We start from the raw sequence: 23,374 nt of genomic DNA on the forward strand, positions 1-23,374 counted from the left end.
TGCAGTGTGCAGATGACGGTCTATTGAGTTGTACACTTGAAACCTGTGAATCAACGTCCCCCTAATAAATTCAATTTAAAAATACAAAGAGAGAAAAATATTGCATCAGGTGTTTCTGGACCAGACCAAGCGGCGTAAGCTCTCGGGTAAAGGGCACGGACTAGGAGGAGGAGACTTTCTGCTGAGGCTTTGTGGAGGGACCGGGGGGACTGGCTTCCCCTCCTGGTCACACTCTGTCGTTTTCTAAACAGCCGGCAGAGGCTGTGCTTGCAAATATTCACCAAACGTGGGAGCCCGTGGAGCGTGGATTCCTGACGCTCACCCTCTGCCCCGATGAGGAAAGGGCCCTGGTCTGACGGGGGCTGCGCATCTCAGGGCCAGAGGCGCCCTGCCTCCCACGGCGGCGCCCCAAGCTGTGCCTGAGGGTCCTCGGGAGCCACGGCCGGCTGAGCCGAGCGGCAGCATCTGCTGGTGCCCCGATCCTGCTAGTTGCTGTTTCCTTGGCCGAATCCGTTCTGAGCGGAGCCCCCTGGAGGGCGTGCAGGGGTCGGGCCCTTCCGGCAGCTGCAGGTGCCAAGTTTCATCTCATTACCCAGCACTGTCCTCGCCGCTTCACTGCCGTGTGCAGACGTTACGTTTTACGTTCCCGATGCCCTTGTGTTACCTTCCCCCCCTCCGCTCTCTCGTGCCTCATGCCTGGTTGCCTCACGTCGGTCTCCAGCCACCCTTCACCCTGCCTCCTTCGAGAACAAACACAAAAGAGAACTTAAATATCCCTCCTTCCCTCCCTCCCTTCCCATTCTCTATAATTTTAATTTAAATATCTACCCTTCTGCCATAGTATTAAGGAGATTTATTTTCGCTCCCGTCCTTGAGAATCTTCGCTGGGGACCCTCCGACGGCCTGCGTCCTGTGGGCTCCCAGGAAGGCACCTGGGTCCTCTCCACGTTGTGTTTTTACCCGTGAACCCGTTCCTGCCGCCAAGGGGCCCTGGCTGCTCCACTCCAACGACATTACACGATCAGGGCCAGGACCAGCCTGGCGCGAGCGGCAGGAGTGGCCGCCCGAGAGTCGGTGATGATCTTATACTCACATTTCAGCTCGAGTTTGATGAAATCCGTGTTCCCCAGGTTTTCCAGAAACACTCCCCGCGGGACTAGCGTCTTGAAGTAGAAGGAAATGTCCGCGCTGGTTTCCCCTTGGAAAGTCGAGAAGTGCAGGTAGGAGGATGGGTTTGGGAAAGAGGCCGCATTCCAGTAATTCCCTGGGGAAGAGAGAAACACACGGGCTCGTTGACACCTCGATCGTGGCAGGGACGCAAAGGAGGCCCTTTCCTTGGGTTTTAATAAATTTCCAAGGCCACCGCCCTTGCTTCTGCACATCCTGCCCAACAATAGTGCCCCAAAGCCCCATAGCACACCTCTGACTTTCCGAAAGTTATGTGGGTATATAAAATATTTTATTAAACATCGAGAGCTGGGGTTCCTACCCAGAGCCGTCCTGCAGGGACTGTGGGGGGCAGATCCAATAGAGGAGAGAATGGGGGGAAGCCCCTGGGGTTGGGTCACTGTGTGGGGCGGGCGGGGTGTTTGGACCTGGGGCATGTGGCCTGGCGGCTTCGGTCACTGCAGGAAGCACCTGGGCTGAACCCAGCGGACAGAACGGGAGTGAGGTCTTTGGTGCTCTGTCCTTGCCGATCACCCACTTTTGCCTTGGAATAGCCTGTCAGCAGCCGCCTAGAAACGGGGTGCGGGAGGAACACAACGGGGGGAGTGCCTCTCCCTCCCTGGGGACTGCAGGGGACACTCTGACCCGTGGAGGGCGAGGAGTGCTGAGCGAAGCCCACCCATGGGCTCTCAGTGAGCCTCTACCCCTGAGCTCACGGAGGAGACACGACTGTGCCCACCCCCACTCCCCACTCGCTGCCTGAGAGTTGCCAGTGTCCCCACGAGAAAAGCAGCTCACAGGGCAAAATAAAAACACCGCCCTGGAGGAGTCACATTGCATCAGGGCAGAAGAACCAAGAACTGAACACGAGACCCGCGGCTCACTCTCAACTTCACAGCCTAGGGAGAGACTCCACTTGGACAGGCACACTTCTGAGTATCTTCACTATCACAGCGAAAGACTAAAATACACGGGCGTGCTTTAAAATGGCGAATGGAGCCTTGAACTTGAACACGAAATCTAAGTTACAGTCACCAGGCTGGGCCCAAGATGGAGTCGCTCAAGCCAAGCCCCATGTCAGCAAACCAAAACTCAATGAAGTTTCTAGGCTCAGCTCCCCCAGGAAAGGGAGGCCGAGGGCAACCAGCTGGCACCCGCTGCTCACCGCGAGCCAGCTCGCCTGCGCCAGCCTTCCCTTTGGTCCACGAGGGGAAGTGACCCTGCTCTGTGCAGTCAGCAAATGCCCAGCATGACTTCCTCGGCCTTGTGCAGCTCCCCAGGGCTCCTCTCTGTCTGCTACAGTGGACGCTGCTCGAGCCACAGATCGCTGAATAAGAAGCCTGCAGATCAGCATTGCCTGGGGAAATATTTCTTTTTACACCTAAAATATGTACTTTTTAAAAAAACAAAGTGAATTCTGCTATATCTTTCCTCCCAAGAGCACAATGAATCAACTGCCTTCGGCCTATCAGTTTTGACGTACTATATCGTTTTTTTCTTTCTTTTACGCAAATTATGCACGGATGCAGTATTTAGTTCAACTACTATTCTTAAATAAAATTAACGTGGTGTTGGTATGGCTATGCTCAAGCCGCAATTTTAAATTAAATAGAGAACACTGCTGAATTATGAGATATTAAAACCACCTCTTATTTAATGAATGCTATCTGCTGCTGTTCTCAGAGACGCAGAATATAGTGACAATGAAATAAGTAAATGGCAACGTATTACTAGTAAGTCAGTGTGAGCTGTGTTTGTAAGTGTCATTAAAGTAAAACCAGGGGTGGTGGTGGAGTCTACCGTTTAAGGTGTCCCCGGAATCTCTGTGCAGGTTTAAGCTACATATTTTTATTTAGTTTTATTTATTTATCTGTTAATGCTCATGTGAGGATATTTTTCCATTGATTTTTAGAGAGAGTGGAAGGGAGGGAGGGGGAGAGAGAGAGAAAGAGCCATGTGAGAGGGACACACATCGATTGGCTGCCTCCTGCGTGCGCCCTGACCAGGGCCAGGTATTGGACCTGAACCCAGGTACGTGCCCTTGACAGGGAATCGAACCAGTGACCCTTTGGTTCCAGGGTGGGCTCTCTAACCACTGGGCCACACCAACCAGGGCTAAGCTATATATTTTTTTAAAAATAGCAATGTCATAGCTTTCAGTGCGACAAAACTAGACCAGGTTTTCTTTTCGGAAGAAGAATATTACTTGACATTGGTTAGACTAACACCTGGGAAGAAAGAATCTTAATTTCACTACTGAAGTCGCTATCCTCTGGGGTCGGAGTTCTCTTCCCGGCTCGAGATCCGGCTTAATATCTGGTCAGAGCGGTTCAGGCTCACCTTGACCGGCTGGCCCACAATGAAGGCCTCTTGAAATAAAACCTAAATCAAACCAGCAGCTGCAACCCCTCTCACCAGTCAGATCCTAGGAGGGAATGAAGCCGCGTCCCCGGGGTTCAGCTCATCCTAACTGGGGGAGAACTTTTAACCACCTTAGGAGCCCGGGAGCACCAAGGTCCCCAGCCACACCTGAGCCTGAAGCTGGGCAGTTCTGCCTCCTCGGCTGTATCCCCAGCACAGGAACGCAGTCAACATTTTCAAGCTGCAATCCAATCAAGTGCTTTCTTTTTCTTTCTTTCTTTCTTTCTTTCTTTCTTTCTTTCTTTCTTTCTTTCTTTCTTTCTTTCTTTCTTTCTTTCTTTCTTTCTTTCTTTCTTCTATCATCTATCTATCTATCATCTATCATTTTCTACCTATTATCTATCTATGTTTCTATCTATCTATCTATCTATCTATCTATCTATCTATCTATCTATCTATCTACCTACCTACCTACCTACCTATCATCTATCTATCTATCATCTATCTATCTAATCATCATCTATCTATTATCTATCTATCTATCTATCTATCTAATCATTATCTATCTATCTACCTATCTATCTATCTATCTATCTATCTATCTATCTACCTACCTACCTATCATCTATCTATCTGTCATCTATCATCATCTACCTATCATCTGTCTCTCTATCTATCTATCTATCTATCTATCTATCTATCTATCTATCTATCTATCTATCTATCTATCTATCTATCTGTCATCTATCATCATCTACCTATCATCTGTCTGTCTGTCTATCTATCTATCTATCTATCTATCTATCTATCTATCTATCTATCTATCATCTATCATCTATCTATCTATCTATCTATCTATCTATCTATCTATCATCTATCTATCTATCTATCTATCTATCTATCTATCTATCTATCTATCATCTATCATCTATCTATCATCTATCATCATCTATCATCTATCTATGATCATCTATCATCTATCTATCAATCATCTATCTATCTACTTATGTTATTGTTGATATTAGTACAGACGTCCCCCACTTCCCCGCCCTTTATCTCCCCCACCCAGCCCGTCGCTCCCTCCCCTGGCCCTCGCCACGCTGTCGTCTGTGAACACGGGTTATGCGTGTACGTCCTCCGGCTAATCCCTTCACCTTCCTTCACCCCAAGTGTCCCTCCCGCCCCCGCCCCCTGTCAGTCTGTTCCTCGTGTCCAGGCCTCTGGCTCTGTTCTGTCCCTCAGTCTGTTTTGTTCATGAGGTTCATTCTTATTTCCTGAGGTGGTGGTAGCACGCAGGCCGCTGTCTAAAGTGATTGTGGAGAGAGGAAAGCAACAAGCCGAGCACATCAGTATTTATCTGCGGCCCAGTGCTGGCTGCTCAGACAGTAACATCCCCAGAGAGGAGAGGGACAGTTCCATCACTTATTCTCATTTGAAGGGATGTCCCTACAGACGCCGATCCCATTTGTTCTAACTGCGTGCTCACTGAGCAACTCCGAGCTGATCTGGTCTCTCGAATGGACCTATTGGCAGGGAAATTGCATCTTGTACAAATGGTGGCTCCCGGTCATCCTTCTGGAAACATCTGATCATCACACGGTGTCGCTGGAGCTGTCCCTGTGGCCTGTCCCTGATCTCTGGATGAATTTACTAAGTCCAGATTCTTTTTTTAAAGGAATATGTTTTTATTGACTTTCGTGAAAGAGAGGAAAGGGGGGGGGGAGAGAGAGAGAGAAACATTGATGAGAGAGAACCACTGATCAGCTGCCTCCTGCATGCCCTCCACTGGGAATCGAGCCTGCAACTCAGGCATGTGCCCCGACCAGGAATCGAACTGGCGACCTCTCGGTGCACAGGGTGACACCCAACCAACTGAGCCAACCAGCCAGGGCCCAAGTCCAGATTCTTGACCAGTGACGGCGAGGACTCCACTCAGGAGCTCAGTGGTGCTGTCAGAGTTGAGGTGTCTACTCAGGAGGTGCTGCGGGAGAAACTCTCTTTACATTTACTTAAAAACCCCATCCTTTAAAGTATCTATTTTGGTTATACTTTATGACACACACAACACATGGTTACAGCGGCACATGGACAGAACCGATGAGTAAACATGCTTATGGGGACGTGGGCTTAAAGGTTTCACCGCGCAGGACACACACCCCGGTGAGTTTCTGAGGCCTGTTCTGGTGAGTCTGAGGCCCGATCTCTGGGATCCTGGGTGTGTCACAAGATAACACGTCTGCCTTCCCCAGTGCCCCTTGTACTTCACGATGCCCGGAGCTTCGAGCTTTATTACTGTTTGTTTACGATGCTTCGGACCGACCACAAGCTCCCTGAGAGCTGGGAGCGAAACATTTCTTCTCGGTAACCTTCGGCCCCAGAACAAAGCAAGTACTCGATAAATAATTATTAAATCAGTGGGCAAGTAAATAGCTGTCTCTCTCGATTACATTCAATTCCACTCCATAGGCAATGTCCTCGTGGGACAAGATGTACTTTGTAGCAACCTGAGTGTCGAAGGTGCTAAATAGATAGAAATCGAAGTGGACTCTGCTCTAGCTCCTACTGGTGACCTGCCGTCCCGCTGGCAGACCATCGTTCTCCTGGCCCAGGCTTCACTTCTCCGGGTTCCCGTGGAGCACTGGACAATGTCACCCGTCTGCAAGACTGAGGCCTCGTAACCTTGAGGCCACTGAAACAGCTGCAATTCGTACTATTGAGGTCAGAGCTGTGGGGGGCAAGGCTCCGCCAAAGCAGACGGCCAAGGGGACCGGCGGAAGGGGGCAAGGTTGGAAACCGAGAGGAAAGTGAGGCAGAGCTGAAGTAAATGTCTGAGCGGGGAGGGGGCAGTCAAGAGTAACAGAGACCAGGCAGGTGGGAGGGGCAGGGACCCAGCCCAGGGCGGGGCGACCGTCATCGAGGCTGGGAGAGATGCTGCGGGGAGGTCCATGCTTCCTCAAGCCTGAAAACAGGCTGGCTCCGGCCTGTGAGAAGCTTTTTAAATACATCCTGGGCAAGGCCTGGGCTCCTCCTCTGTGGCGAGAGGAGCCAGGGAGGGGCCTCCAGCGGGTGCAGAACCGGGCAGCTAACTAACCAGGTGGGGTGGACACTCGTCACTCGGACCTCAGTGAGTCGTCAGGAGAAAACACAACATCACCTCTTCATTTAAATCCGTCAAAGGCTGTTTCCTCCAACCTCACCAGGGGTTACCTGGTGTGGGATTCTGACTTCAGATTCCCAGGGATGTTTCCTGATGGGCAGCAGTTTGTTGAAAGCCTGATTTTAATTTATGACAAAGTATTGCATGTGCATGGTTTTCAAGTCAAGTGGCTCTCGAAGGGGGAGAGCAAAACGCCCCGCCTCGCACCTCCCCACCCCAAACCCAATTTCCCGACAACTCCTTCTGCACCTTTAACGTTCTGAATTATATCCCTGCGCTTCTGAAACACACCCGTGTAGATTCTTATTCATTTATGCATCTCAGACACTCTGTTGACGTTGCTGAATGCAAGATGAGGGCTGTGCGTTTTCACAAGCCAACCTCCCTGCTCCCTCTCTCCAAATTCTCGCCAAAGAGCCCAACGACGGGTTTTGGGTTACCCGGAATCCAACGCATTCTAATTCCCGAACCGCCTGGAGCTCTGCAGTTTGCCTCTCAGCTGCCTGCCAACAGCCTGCACCTGCTGAGTTTCTTGTATGTTCACAAGGAGCAGGTGGACATGAGGCACACGGAGGTCCCCTCTGAGACCGTCGTGTGGGCAAGGGCGGGGACCAGGAGATGATCGGGCGGGAGGCTGGGAGGGGTGACGGCAGGTGGACTCACGGGGCTCCCGTCCGCCTGTCTGTCACCCGGTGCAGCGGCCGTGGAGGGGGCCGCGGGCAGGCTCCCGAATCAGACACTCTGGCTTCATCACCTCCACCCGCCGGGCAACTTTGGGCAGATTTCTCAACCATCTTCCTAAACGGCAATTTCCTCCTCCCTACGATGGAGCAATGGAAAGTCTTACAGGGTTTTGAGAATCATAGGAGATGATGCATGAAATGCATTTGGCAGAGTGCTGAGCACAAAATAAATGTTCAACACATGTTGTTAATCATGACCAAGCCTATGGCTTCGGTGTCATGCACAGTCACTGTCTGAGGGCTTGGCCGAGGGGGGGATGGGACACGGGGCTCCTTTCCTTAACCAGGGGAACAGCAAGTCAACCAACCCCGAGCACGTCGACCCAGCAATAGACGGTCCACTTCTGCGTTTCCTGAGCCATTTCACCTGCTCGCATGATTCCAAGTACCAATCACAGGCCAATAATTCCCAAAGTCATGCATATAGTTAGATCTCTACTACGACTCTAAGAGGAAGATGTGCATTCCCTACTGGACGGCTTACCCCTGGCCTACGAGTACCTTCCTTAAAGTCTATGCCTGAAACAGAGCGTATTTCTGTCCGTATCAACTCTGCCTGCAGCATACTCTACACGGGAGCTGTTCCCACTTTGCCACTCAAGCCAGAAACACGAGAGTTATTCCTGGGGATCCAGTCAACCTCCACGGCCTCATGTGCACAGCTCTGAAAGACTCTGCCATGCCCCTCCTCTCCGCTCCCCCCCACCTGGCTCTGGCCATCCTCCCGGACTGGGTGCCACACGGCCTCCAGCCTTTACAGAGCCGACGGAGAAACCAGCTAAGACGCACAACCGGCCGTTGCACTCTCACGGGTGGGACCCTGGATGGACCCAAATGCCTGCAGAACACACCGCAAGCCCTCTGCGTAGCCACGGGCCCCGGCCTGCACTCATGGGTGGTGGCCAAGGGCCGCTCTGGGGGAAGCCAGCCCCGTGGACGCCACTCTGTCTTTACTGTGTCTCCTGGTATCTGCCTCCCCTTAACATTTTCTCTCCATATAACTGTAATTCGTGGTCTAATGCCATCAAATTCCCATTTTACCATCTGCCCTGCCGGGTTTTTTTTTTCTTTTTACACCTGAAACCTATATAATTTTATTAAACAGTCACCCCAATAAATTCAATTAAAGGAAAAAGTGCACAAATAGGACTACATCCAACTGAAAAGTTTTTGTACAGCGAAGGAAACCATCAACAAACCCAAGAGACATCCCAGCGAGTGGGAGAACACATTCGCCAATGAGACGCCTGATGGCGGGTTAATGTCAAAAATTTATAAAGAGCTCATACAGCTCAACATCCCCAAAATAAACAGTCCAATTGAAAAATGGGCAAAGGGCCAGAACAGACACATCTCCAAAGAGGACATGCAGATGGCCGAGAGACCCAAGAAAAGATGCTCAGTGGCACCAGTCATCGGAGAGACGCCCTGCTGCCGTGACCAACGGTGGCCGCGGAATCACCGCCGCCTGCAGTGCACTTGGCCAATCCGGCCGCTGTGCAGAGGAGGGACGGCGCAGCCTGAGGTGGCCCTTGCGTGCTGATAGCCACAAAATCCCAGAGCCCCACCTCCGCAGGAAACCAGGTTTTGCCTCAGGTCCATTAGGCGTTGAGTATAATGTGGAAAAACGCCTCCCACTGCGGCCGCCGGTGGACGGGACATTGCAGGCTGCTCCGTGAGGCGGAGTAAGGGACCGACGTGACCCACACGATCCCGCTACACGAACCAACACCATGAAATACCGAAGAGCCAAGCGTTTCGGCGAAAAGGCCAAGCGTTCTCTTTACGCCTGCATTTACAAACGATGACAGACAATAACAGACTCTGTACTTAGGGGCGAGATGGTTGGTCTGGATCTACACAGAACATGCTGGAGTTTCCCAACAACTCGCAAATCCCCGAGAAGAAGGGACAGTCGGGGGAAGGCCTGAAATCCAATCCCATTTGGCGGCTAAATGAACATAATTTCTAATATCAAAATAGCACGTCTGCGCCTAAGCCAAGGTTGGCTTTCAAAGCTCACTCTGCAAACGGAGACAGAGTTGCTACTTGACTAAGTCAAGCCTTGTTATTACATCAGGGATGTGATGAGCTCAGTAATATTTCTGAAGTTATTTAGAAAGTACAGCCTAAAAATGATCTCCTATGACAAAATACTGAAGATATTGTTACCAATTCTCTATTCCAAAGTTGCTGACATGCCTTGTCAAAGTATTTGTGTTTTTTTTTCTATATTTTATTGATTTCAGAGAGAGGAAGGGAGAGGAAGAGAGAGAGAGAAACATCAATGATGAGTCACTGATCGGCTGCCTCCTGCACGCCCTTTGCTGGGGGTCGAGCCCACAACCCAGGCATGTGCCCCAACCGGGAATCGAACCTCAATCTCCTGGACCCTACGTCGGCGCTCAGCCCCTGAGCCACGCCGGCTGGGCTGGGCCTGCTAGCAGACATTAATCAACGGAACCTTCATAATGTGGTGGCTGAAAATGGCTTAATGATTATTCATCTCTGGTTTTTCATTATTTTAATAAGGGACCTGTGAAGATTGAAATGCCTTTAAGATCCAAACTAATTAATCTCTAATGGTCTGACTTCAAGTTTCAGCATAGGATGAAGATAAATATTTCCATATTCATGGTCTATATTTATTCTTATAATTATCTAGTCATTGCCTTTCAGCTAGGATCTGCATTTTACTGGCAACACACACACACCTATACACACACACACATACCATACACACACACCACACACATATACACACACACACACAGACACACAGACACACATATATACACATACACACACATAGACACGCATATACACACATATATATATACACATAGATACACATGCACATACACACACAGATACACACACACCACACACATATACACACACACACCACACACACAGACACATATATATACACATACACACACATAGACACGCATATACACACATATATATATACACATAGATACACATGCACATACACACACAGATACACACACACATACACACATATACACACATACACACAGATACACATATACACACATACACACAAATATACACAGAAAAATGCTCAGCTTCAAAATCACGATGAACAAGGAGAGATGTGAGAGCAACACCACGGAGCATAAACGACTCTCATTTTCTCCGCTAACGAGACCAAGTGATAATTTCCAAAGTTTACAGTGAGCACGAACGTGGACACTGACGCTTCTGAGCAGGAAAAGAGAGCCCATTTCTCTCCTAGAGTAACACGACCTACACGTTGGACTGTGCTGAGTGAAAAAAGGAAAAAACCAGCGGTGTGGCTGCCACTCGCCACGCTCCACGAGCAAGGTTAGAAGGTTAGACTCTTTCGTGCCTTTTGCCCTTAACACGGAGCTTGAAACTCGAAACTCTTTCTCTGGAGAGCCCACGGGCCGCTTCCTCGCGCTCTGCCTCACATGCTGGAGACACTGCGGAGCCTCCACCGCGTGAACCAGCAAACCCGCGGCGGGAGGGGGCCGTCGTCACAGCCGGCGCGGGAGACGAGTCGGGCCCGCCGGTTCCCACAGAGCACCGCAGGTCCCTGGAGGATGAGTCCCCATGGGTAAGACGCGCGGGTCCCTTCCGATTGTTTCCCTGGGTCGTGCTCTTTTCTGCGTGTTTCAACGTGATGTTGAATTGCTTCATAATCATCAGCTCACAGACTTTATTGGGCACTAAAATAATCTGCAGGCCTCGCTAAAAATGTAGCTATTGTTTTGTTTGATTTTTTGTTAATTTTCACCCGAGGATATTTTTTCCTTTGATTTTTTTAGAGAGAGTGGGAGGAAAGGAGGGGGTGAAGAGAGAGAAACACCCATGTGAGAGAGACACACTGACCGGCCATCTCCCACACGCATCCTGACCGGGGATTGAACCTGCAACCCAGGTACGTGCCCTTGACTGGGAATCGAACCTGAGACCCTGCTGTGCTCGGGCCAGTGTTTTAGCCACTGAGCCACACCGGCCAGGGCTAAACCTGCATCTTTCTGGGCCATAATCCCAGCTATTTGCAATCAGTCAGCCCTAGGCTCAGGAATCTACCTTTTTCGTGAGAACCCTGGCACCTCCTGGAAACGACAGAAGCTTCGGAAACACGGTTTTGGAGTCGATGTGAGTCTCCGATCACGGGTCAGAAGCCTGGCTAACTGTGAGCTTTGTGAGGGGTAAACACGACATTCACTCATGTTATTGGTGCAGCCGGGCCTCAGGCTTCACACTGAGGATAGGACACAAGGAAGGACAGTGTCAAGAATTTGTGGCTTGCCCAGCTGGTGTGGCTCAGTGGTTGGGCCTCGACCTATGAACCAGGAGGTCACGGTTCGATTCCCGGTCGGGGCACATGCCTGGGTTTCAGGCTCGATCCCTTCCTCTCTCTGAAATCAATTAAAAAACCCCCCATATTTAAAAAAAAAGAAAAAGGAACTGTACCCTGTGCCTGGCTCCTGATCTAGGTTTCAGTGAGCAGGAGAGGCTGGAAGCCACGCAGACGCCGGGAGGCCAGTCCCTCAGCTTCGGTGAGAAGGACTTTGCCTCCTTCGCCGGGACAGCTCCCCGGTGAGAGCCGAACGCGGCTTCTCTGTGGGTCTCGGGGACTTTGGGTTCAGCGGGGAGGGCGTTCAGAGACGCCCCGCAGCCTCTATGCCACTGCTCAGGCTCACTGAGGCCTCGGGACCCCGGTCTCCCTGGCTCCCTTCCTTCCACCCCACCTTTGGCCCGTTCACGGGGGCACCGCCTCTGAGCGTCTGCCAGCATGTGCTCCCCAGGGCTCCCCGCTGCGCCTCTGCTCTCCTGTCTTTGCACGGCCTCTCCGGGCCACCCCGCCGCCCTCCCACCGACAGCCACCCCGCGTCCCAGCGCACCTCCGGCCGGCGCTCCGGAGCTAAGCGCCAGGTTTCCACCTGGAAAGAGCAAGGATAAAACCAAAGCCATTGCCTCCCCCCGAGGTTGGCTCCCTTTGTGGCCTTCATCTTAAAAATATCACTGTTCACGAGGGAACCCGATGTTAGGAAGCCTCGGGCTCTATTCTGAGCCACCACCTCTAAGCCCAAGGACGGCCAGGTGCCACGTTCCGCCAGCTTTACCTCCAAGGTGCCTCTCAAGCCCTCTCCCGTCTTCCCCCCGTTGCTCTCGCCTCCCTGGCTGTAACACGCCCTGTCCCCCAGGTCACCCTCCACGGAGCCAGCAGGACAGATTTCTGGCCACAGGCTTAATTAGCAACACGTGTCACCAATCTCGGTGGCAGGTTCAACCCCCCTACCTGCAATGACAGTGTACTTTTGTTCGTGTTCCCTCTTTTCTTCTTACCCACAGTTAACAAAAATGCTATTATTTGTAGAGATGATGATGATACAACACAACAGCTGATATATTTATAGACATTTTACTGTGTCATTCCATGTTCTAGGCAGTTAATGTGCATTATTCCACTTGAGTTTCAGAAAAACCCTGAAAACAGGTGCTGGTGTTAGTTCCCTTTGCAGATGGGGCGGCTGAGACGTAGAGAGATTAAATAACTTACTCAAGTTCACGTGAGCAGTAAGAGGGGCCGCAGGGCAGGTCTGTCTGAGACCCCTCCCCACTTCCCTCTGCCTATTTTTATCGAGTTTCAACAGCCCTGTGGACAGGGTTCTTCCCACATGCATTTAAGGTCATTCGAGGCACTCTGATGGGTGTCGTCGTGGGTTTGAACCCATCCACCTAATTCCTGCCCCGGTAGGGGTGAGTTTGTCACTCTGTTGCCCGTAATATAAACATACGTCTAAGAGGACAAAACCTATGGTCCCAGCTTTCTAGCGTCACGGTTCACTTTTTATGCTAATGGTCTTTCAGATGTATTAGCTGTAAATGGCTGAGGAACTTCGTAGCTTCTCGAACTGCAAACAGATTGGTTAGTTAAGTATTTCCCAAGTACATTCAACGGAATGCTAGTTCCAGAATTCAGGAACGTCAATGGCTTACTGTCGAATTTGTACGAGAAATGCTGGATTGAAAAATGTTAAGCAGGCTCTTTACTGTGGGACGCCTCATGGTGTATTGTGATTCTCGGAGGGGAGTAGACAGTGTGTGCTGTTGAATACATCTGACCACAGAGCTCACTGTTCCTTTTTTTTCTTCCTTTTAGCTCTGAAATATACCTATTTGGGAAATGTTGGAGAGCCATCCATAGATACAGAGTCAATCTTTGCATTTAAAACATATAGACCATGCTATTTATTTTTATTTAAACCCCATATACAGAGTGTCCCCCCAAAATGCTTTCACACTTTAACAGCTGATTGTCCTGAAGAGATGAGCTAAAATGTGGATCAGGGCATCGTCTACTAGGATAGGAGATACTGCTTTCATAGCACCCTACTAATCTTAGCAAAATATTTAAAAAAATTCTCAACAAGATATTCTAACAGACCAAATCAATATATCATAATAATGGGATAATACAGTAGGTTTTGTTTTTCATTTGAATATGGGAATATTTTTGAAAACTGAGAAGCTATAAAAATACTATAATAGCTAATATGTTAGGAATATAACCCAGGAGAATAAAAATAACTAAAACATAACTCAGGATAAGGGTAAGAGACAAATTTTAATTTACTAAATTGCATGGTTAGAACCGATTTTAATCTACAATGACTGATGACCTTCCTTTTCAGTTATAGCAATTTTGTGAGGGTTTTGTATACTTATAAAGTATTTAAAATAATCAAGAAAATTGGATTTATCAGAATTTTAATTTCAATTTAATGCTTAGAAGTGCTTGGCTAAGTAAGTTTGTAATCAATGTTCAAGTGTTTGGAAAATTTAATTGGTTAGATCTCTAAGTTCTGATTGTTGGCTGTACAAGCAAACAAGTAATCCATGGATATTTGGGAAATGTTGATAATTTTGTTTAAATAAATGTATACTGCTCAATTCATAAAACAAAACAAAAAAGATCATTAAAGAAAGCACAGAGAACAATAAGTATTTCCTTCTAAAGAAAGTGGTGTAGGCTGAATGTCCGTGTCTCCCAAATTCATATGCTAGATCCTAACATGCACGTGATGGTACTTATATGCGGAGGTGGGGCTTCGGGAGGTCATTCAGTCAGGAGGGTGGGGCCCCCCTGAATGGGATTAGTGCCCTTACAAAGGAGGCCCCAGAGAGCACCCCTGCCCCTTCCGCCAGGTGAGGACGCCATGGGAAGACGGCCAGCTAGGAGTCACGGAGGGGCTCCCAGCAGACACTGAATCTGCCTTGGTCTTGATCGTGAACAGCCCAGCCTCGGGAACTGCGAGAAGTAAAGGAGCAAAGTAAAACCCCTTTGACATTCAAGGATGAGTCGTCACAAAGACACGATTTCAAATCTCTTCAACAAACCAGATAATTGCGGTAAATTTCTGCTTGGTCACATTAAACCCCGAGGCTGTTTTCTGCTCAGCCCCACCCCTGCCGTAAATGGAGCACCTCACAATGACTGCTCTTGGGTGACCGAAGGACACCTTTCGTGGGTGGGAGTTAAGGAGTTTTCATTTGATTTAGAAGCAAAAAACAAGACAAAACACAACACAACAAGAAAACCCCCCACTGTGTAACTATAAGCAGAGATTTCTGGCAGGACTGTTAAAACTGAAGGCAGGTCACCAGTCGTGCTTACTTCTCTCTTCACCTCTCCAATGCACAGCAACCCCCCGCTGCTCTGCCCCCCACGCGGGCTGTGCAGAAAGGTCGCCACGCGACGCCTGGCCACACCGCGAGCACACGCGGCACCCGGCCTTCCTCGGCTCTGCAGGCTCCACGGCTGGTCGCGCCTTGCTTTCGTCTTCGCCCTCACACCAGCCACACCTGCCTCCCCAGACCTCAGAGCACACGACTTCTTCTACCCTTCAGGGTAAACAAAGGTCAGGCATGGGAGACACAGGCGTTACTCCATCTAAACCTTTTTTTAAACAAGAGCATGGTTTTTTTTTTGGTTGTTTTTTTAAAAATATGCTTGTATTGATGTCAGAGAGTGGAAGGGAGAGGGAGAGAGAGAGAGAGAGAAACATCAATGGTGTGTCACTGATCCGCTGCCTCCTGCCGGCCATGTGCCCTGTCTGGGAATTGAACCGAGATCTCCTGGATCATAGGTCTATGCTCAACTGGGAGCCATCCGGCCGGGCAAGAGCATATATTTAATTTAAAAAAATCCTAAGGAGAAATATTACATGTACTTAAAACAATTATCGAAAAATTTAACATCCTGAAATAAATGGAGATTTTATGAAAAGGCGAGAAATTACAGTACTCAGTGCTAATCTTTTCATTTTGAAAGCTGAAAAGGCACGGGCATTGTTTTAAAATTAGTTCAGATATAGCACTTGGAGCGGACGAATTAGTCAATTAGTAAAAAATTATATATTTTTCATAAGAGATTTTATAAGCCATTTTAGCTTATGTGAATAAAATGCTACTTTGAGAAGCACGACTGGTTAATAACCCAAACTCTATCCTTATAAAGATAGACAGACTCACGTTCGGAGCCCAGCCTTTCAGAATCACCATTTTCCCCATCAAGCGTTCGCTTTATGTAACAGCCTCAGACAGGAGCACAGCTGACGTGCACGACATCTTCCGACCTCCGGGAACTTAGATAAATATTCCGAGGAGAAATGGGTTGTTTCCAACAGCTTTGGCTAGTTTTCCATGTACTTAGGCCTAATCCAGTCTAAGACGCTACGTCTTGTGATGGCTGTTAAATGCAAACTGGGTGTGGACCTGGGGACTTTAATTTACAGGCATCTCTCAGGGAAGAGGGGGCATCGATACTGCTTTCCTGCTCCTCAGTTTTATCACTGGCCTGCAGCTGACCGACTGGATGACTGTCGTGGGCAATGCATTGAGCGAAACCACGAAGCACTGGCTTATTGCGGGGAAAAGGCTCCGGGGATCCTGCAGGGTATTTAAAATCAGCACTGACCTGGGTCCCCATTACCCTTGAGACAAAAAACCGGCCGAATCACCCGGAATGGAACTTTATGAAACAGAACAGTGTCTGTCCGTCCCTCCTCTGAGCGAGCGTGGACCACGGCCGATCATCCTAAAAGCACTTTGCCACCGTCGCCTCACGGTTTCTCTGCACGAGAGACTCAGGTGACTAAAAGGAAACGACCTGTCATTCTGGACGGTTGCTGCGGCAAGTTAAGCAAATATGTCATTGAATGCAATCTTCTTGACACTGAAGCGACGGTCCCCTTCCCCCTCCCTCTAGCACGAGAGAGAGAGAGAGAGAGAGAGAGAGAGAGAGAGAGAGAGAGAGAGAGAGAGAAAGAAGGGGAGAAAGAAAGAGAGGGAGAAAGCACAAAGGAAGAAACAAGTAGTGATTGTAAAGAAGCTTGGGAAGAATCGCACTCGAGGTCTGAGAGCCACGGGAGTCTGAAGATAAAAGACAGAGAAACGCTGCGGGCCTCTGACATGTGACATTCTGCACAGCCCTGGGGGCAGGGAGCCAGTACTTGGGGTCTCGCCGCCAGGGAGCCGAATAGTTGAACAGCAGGACCTGCTCTGTGTGATCACCGCGCGGGGTTCAAGGCCGGGGAGCGCCTCCGGCCCCTCCGAGCCCCGCCCCGGAGCCTCGGCACAGCTCGCGCGGCGACCAGCAGGTGGCAGCAGGAAACAAGGTTTGAACTTGGGCTCGGCGGGAGGGGAACCGCGCTCCAGCCCCGCCTCCGAGGAGGAAACGGGAATATCGGGGAGCAGGGTCACAGCGAGAGAGAAATCCTCGCAGGCGGGGATCCTGAAACCGGCCGCCCTATAACGTGACAAAGCTTAGTTTTAAATCCCAGCTTCAGAAATCCTCTCTCCAGTTTTGGGCATGTCGCTCTCCATCTGAAGGGAAGATTTACATAAGCAGCGAGCATATCTGGCCCAAGGGAGAGTCTGAGTTTGTCTGAGTTTGCCCAGAACCCCTCCAAACGGGACGAGCTCACGGCGGGTGGGTCCTGCCCGGACACAGCAGAACAAAATATCTGGGAAGAAAGAGAGAGGGCCTGGGCTGATGATCCAGAGATTTACCACCACACACAGACACATATGCAGACTCAGGTGGCTCTTTAACCAACTATAAATGAGGACTTGCCTGTCACTGGCATGAGCTGCAATATTTCTGGGCTTGAAGAAAATCCCACGCGATGGCTGAGGCTGCTCCGCGCCACCTGGCCTACCCCGTGCACATACTTTGCGCTGGCAAAACGGTACATGCATCGGCGGACCCGCGCCAGGAACCTGGTTTCAGACACACTGGCATCTACCGTATTTACTCACTGGCAGGCGGCTAAGGCCCCGTGATGGTGGAAAGGAGGGGGGGATATGGAATCGATTTAGAAATCAGAGCTGCCGGGTCCACACCAGGGTTACCAGGGTTACTCAGCGTTGGCACTGTTGACACTCTGGGACAGGTAATTCTTTCCTGTGGGCCTGACCTATGTGTTTTGGGTGTTTAGCAGTATCTACCCCGTAGATACAATTTACACAGCCCACCCCCTACCCCCCCAGAGTGACAAGAAAAACCTCCTCCAGGCATTGGCTCATGCCCCCTGGGGGGGCAACAGCCCTCCAGGAGAGAACTGATAGTCTACAAGAGGAGAGTATTTGCCACTTTTGAACCTGAACTGTTGACTTTCTTAAGAAATTGCTCTTAAACCTTTAATTCATTCTAAGTTTTCCCGAATAACCTAAATCTTTCATTATATCCAACCATGTGGCTTATCATTTACACTCATTCTAATGGTTCACGTGTTACAGATAAATGCCTGTAAAGACTCCTATAGGAAGAATTCAGAGACAGACAGATCATTTTGAATTTATCACCAAACTTTCCCAAATATTGGGTTCAGAATTTTAGCACCACTTGGGCAGGAATATTTGAAGAGCTCTAGAGTGTGTTAATGATACTGTGTGATTGTTGCTGCAAGTGACAACCAGGTCATAAAACCAAGGGATTTCAGAAATTTTTATTCTGGGGATAAGAAAACTGAGGTTCAGAGAAGGTCTGACTTGTCCAGTCAACCACAGCAGCCAGAGGCTAAAACTCAGATTCCTACTCAAAGCATCATTCTGACTCTCAGAAAGTTACAATTTTTCTGCCGGCTCAGCGGTTGAGCGTCAGCCTATGGGCCTGGAGGTGACGGTTCGATTCCGGGTCAGGACACAGGCCGGGGTTTCGGGCCGGATCCCCAGCAGGGGGCGTGCAGGAGGCAGCCGGTGAATGACTCTCATCATCGATGCTTCTGTCTCTCTCCCTCTCCCTTCCTCTCTCTGAAATCAATAAAAACATATATATATTTTAAAAGTCACAATTTTTTGTTGTTGCTGAAGTTCCGTTTTTTACTACATGTATCTAAAAGTGACCCGTTCACATGTGTCCTGCAGGAGTGTCTTACTCAGGGACAGGAGTGAGTAGGGCAGCCCTTCCTTTTCAGCAGAGCAAGGTGTCCTTCACTCACCAGAAATCATGTATTTCAGGCAGAAGAGATACATTATTCATATTTTTTCCCTTACTTTGAGAGATCAAATAATTATCCAGAGGAATTCACAGAAAGTTAAGACAAAAATATTCATAATTTGGGTATGATATACCCCAGGGGAGATCAGAAGTTATTTCTGAGGCTGTAAAGAATGAAACGAAATATATTCTTTAGAATATATAATCTGGTATTCCACAGAAGACTTTTAATGCAATCAGAAAACCGTACTTTGATGGACTGTAAAAAATGGTAAAATTTTGCTCTACAGACGCAAGCAGAAGTTGGTTTATACCCATAATTTAAAGCTGGAGGTGAAATAAGGTAGAGAAAAGTAAGGGTGTCTCTCTGCTTTCATCACTGCAGAACATCACTTACTCTGTGTCTTTGGCCTAAATATCCAAGAAGCTAAGAGGACAGCTTTTACCATCTGCACATTAGAAGGAGGTCTGGAGAGGAGGGGGTTTGTGTAGGAACAGGATTTATAGAAATTAATGTAGGTTCTTTTTAAAAAAAATGTTCTTGTTGATTTCTTTTTAGAGAGAGAGGAAGAGAGAGGGAGAGAGAGAGAAACATCAATGATGAGAGTCATCGATCGGCTGCCTCCTGCGCGCCCCCTGCTGGGGATGGAGCCCAAACGCAGGCCTGTGCCCTGACCGGGAATCGAACCCCGACCTCCTGGTTCATAAGTTGACGCTCGACCACTGAGCCACACGGCCGGGCGTCTTGCTGGATTCTTCAAGCACAGGGAGTCCCAGCCGGTTGTGCGGTTACCAGCTGCGTGCCTGCTGGACTCGGCCTTGTTTACAGACAGGGGAGCTCGGTCTCAGAGAAGCTGCCCACGATTCCAGCCCGAAGAGAGGGGAGCTGAGGACTCGAGCTGCCCAGCCCCCTGCCCCCTGCCCCCTTCCCCTGCCCCTCGCCTCTCACCCGGCCGCAGGGACACCCACTGGGGAGCGAGAGGAAACCCTCCCAACGCCTACGGAGTTCGGCCTTGCCCCATTTTTAAAGAAAAGTCATAATTGCTCTCATCGTGATCTGACAACCCATAAAATTCACCTTCCGTCCTATAATCCTAACACAATCATAAATTGTGGAATGACAGAAGCCAGACACAGCCTTTGGAAGCGAGGCCCGAGGCTTGATTCAAAACATTCTTTACGGCAGTATTATAAATAATTCACGAGCAGAATGGTTATAAAAAGTAATCATAAAAACAAAAAACTCCCAGATTTTCTCCTGTATTTATCGGTCATTTAATCAGCGCCCTCTTCTGTCATCTGTCTTTAGCCAAAGCAGACAAAGTACAGTCAAAACACTTATTTATCCTACAAATCAAAATGCAGGTAATAAGTTCAACTTTGTATAAAACTGGCAGGAATTTTGGCTTTCAATAGGCATAACCATAGCCGAGGATATGCCAGTATTTAAAAGTATGCAATATTAGTGGGGAAAAAAATTAAGATTTAAAAATACATTAATGTACAGATTATTAAATATTCAGTGTGACCATTTTCAGAAACATAAATTGAGTGGTTTTAAAATGGTCAAATTGCAAATTAAGATCCTCGTTTTCAAGTATATAGATAATATATATTTTACTATATTTAGGATACACAGGAAACCACAAAGAAGATATAAATTTCCCCCATACTCACTGACAAGAAATAATCTATTAACATGTCCATTATTTTCACTTCATGTAACTGCATGTAAAAACACATATTTGCAAAGCTGGGATAATATTGTATCAGCTTTCCACTATGACTTATTAAAATTATGCTATTATCATGTATCCATGTAAATTAGTCTTCAAAAGCATTTTTAGGAGATTTATTTTAAGGAAATACCTTTACGTGTCTAGACTTAAATGTATTTAACCATGTCCCCCTTTTGGGGGAGGACATGTATTTATTCACATTTTTCGTAATTACATGTAACTTCTGAATGAACAATCTATAAACAAAAAAAACTGTGTTCTATAATTATTTCCTGGGGATGTGGTTTTAGAAGCAAAAATCTCTGTTTGAGAACTACAAAGACGTTACAAACATTGATCTACGTTGCGAAATTGCTTGTCAGAAATGCCCTATCATTAAACAAAAACAAAACGTTACCAGCTTCAGAGATCATAACGTATTATGTTCCTATCTTTGTCTTTCTTGGATTGGAAAGAATGTCAATATTTTTTTATACATTGAAGAATTCTGGTTCTTCTTTTACAACCTGGTGGTTCATTATCTTTTACTTTTTGTTGTATTTTAAAAGTTTTAAAAATATATTATATATATGACTTTTAAGTCAACAGATTTTTTTCAGTCTGTTCTTTTAGATTAATTTGCTGACCTTTTTAACAACTGAAATTTTAGTTGTTATATAGTCGTATCTACCAATTTTTCTTTGTCTTTATGTGTAAAAAAGTGTTTTGTTTTTTTTTCCATTTAGAGATTAGAAAAATACTCTTATTCTATGTATCCCTTTCTGTCATTTTTGAATTCTTTAATTCCTTGGAATTTATTTTAGCATCTAATGTGAGGTAGAAACTTTATTTTCCCAGCGTGATTTGCCTTCTTTCCCCATCAATTCCATGCCCGCTGTGGTGTGTACTAATTCTTGGGTACACGGCATTCTGACGTTCTAATCAGTTCCGTGGCCCTTCTGTCTTTCCTTGCACCAGTGACGTGCTGTTTTAATTACGACGGCTTTGCATTGCACTTTAGCATTAGCTAGTGCAAAGTTTGTGTTTTCACTTCAGTGGCAATCCTAACGAAACAAAACAAAACAAAACAAAAAACAAAACAAAACAAAACCCACACCATGAAAACATGCTGTGCATCTACCAGACAGCTATTTAACAACTGAATTCTGCAGGACATAGATGCTCTCACTTTCCTCTATGTTTGCTGCAAAATGTTATGCAGTCTAAGTTGGTCACCGATCAAGAAAAGAACACAGGCCAACTTTAGACAGAGATGACGTTTGTCCCAAGCGAAGGCAAGTCACGTCAAAACATACTCTCCGGCCCGGCCGGCGTGGGTCGGCGGCTGAGCATCGACCGAGGATCCAGGAGATCGCGGTTCGATTCCCGGTCGGGGCACGTGCCTGGGTTTGGGGCTGGATCCCCAGCAGGGGGCGTGCGGGAGGCAGCCGGTCAGTGACTCTCATCATTGATGTTTCTCTCTCTCCCCCACTCCCTTCCTCTCTCTGAAATCAATAAAAACATATTAAAAAAACCCGAACAAAGAACAAAACACACTCTCCAGGCCCCTGGTCAACGTGCTGTTCAGTGCAGGGCACCCAGCCGACAGCAGGTGCTCACCGAGTATCCGCTGCTTTCCAACCCTAATCCCAAGGTGAACTGTGGCTTTTATTTATGCTTAAAACTTGATACAGTTGCTCTTCACTGTTTGCGAATTCCATAAGCAAATTTTCCTACTTGCTAACATTTACTCGCAGCCCCCAAGTCAGTGCTCAGTGTTGCTAGGACTGTCCACGGACTTGCGTGGGTGCGAATGTGTCCATCCCGGAGGGTGAACCAGGCCGTGCTCCGCCTTCCTGCTTCACGTCTCACACTGCAAACAAATGTCCTTTCCACAGTCTATCTAGTGCCATACATTTTACACTTTCGCTGCTGGTTCTGCTGTTAAATGGCCCCCACGCACCGCGCCGAGCTCTCTCCCGCGCTCCTAAGCGCAGGATGCGTGATGTGCCTCACAGAGGAAACCCACGGGTTTCGTGCAGGTGTGAGCTGTAGGGCTGTTGGCCATGAGTCTGATGTTAATGAATAAAAAAATATATATTAAGTAAAGCGCCTTAAGACAGAAATGCACATAAAACAAGGCGTGTGTAGAAGTTGAGAAAAACGCCGGGACAGAGGGCCGTGGGAACCTAACCCTGTATTTCCCCAGGAGCAACGGGTCGGTATTGGCTAATCCAGTGTTTGCGGTGACTCTAAAACATAACTCCTGCAGGTAACGCGAACCCCCCATAATTTACGAGCAACGGAAAACAGTTATAAGGATCCGCGGACTGAAGAATCAGGAGATTCTGAGACAGGCGGCCTGGCTCCCTGGACGGCAGGTGGGGCCCAAGGAAAAGCATCACTTAGGTTTATTCCCAGTTCGCCGAGGTCCGCGGTTAACAGCTGCTCTGGACAAGGGACTGGTCCTGCGCTCGGACACTCGTCTCACGCCTGTGTGGGTGCTTGTACACTACTTGTGCTGCGACGATTAGCAAGACTGTTCTGTAAGGGCTCTTATGCTCCCGAGATGAGAAACACTACACGTTACCTCAGAACAGATGATTCAGTTTCACAAATGGAGAGCTGAACAATAGTCTTCTTTTTGAATTAAATCGAACGGGGTGACATTGGTTAACAGGATCATGCGGGTGTCAAGTGCAGATTTCTACGATGCATTGTGTGC

The 23,374-nt window shown here is 48.2% G+C and overlaps 1 protein-coding gene across 1 annotated transcript in view; it reads right to left on the bottom strand.

Annotated features, from left to right (window-relative positions):
- Nucleotides 1–23,374, bottom strand: part of CNTNAP2 (contactin associated protein 2) — a 1,301,514-nt gene that overhangs the window by 110,430 nt on the left and 1,167,710 nt on the right. Inside the window, exon 16 of the mRNA XM_087820965.1 lies at nt 1,094–1,264. Coding sequence (XP_087677091.1) covers nt 1,094–1,264 — 171 coding nt within the window. The remainder of the gene's footprint in view (nt 1–1,093; nt 1,265–23,374) is intronic.

The sequence above is a fragment of the Miniopterus natalensis genome, chromosome 10, assembly GCF_054644295.1.
Source record: "Miniopterus natalensis isolate mMinNat1 chromosome 10, mMinNat1.hap1, whole genome shotgun sequence".
In the NCBI taxonomy this organism is placed as follows: domain Eukaryota; kingdom Metazoa; phylum Chordata; class Mammalia; order Chiroptera; family Miniopteridae; genus Miniopterus; species Miniopterus natalensis.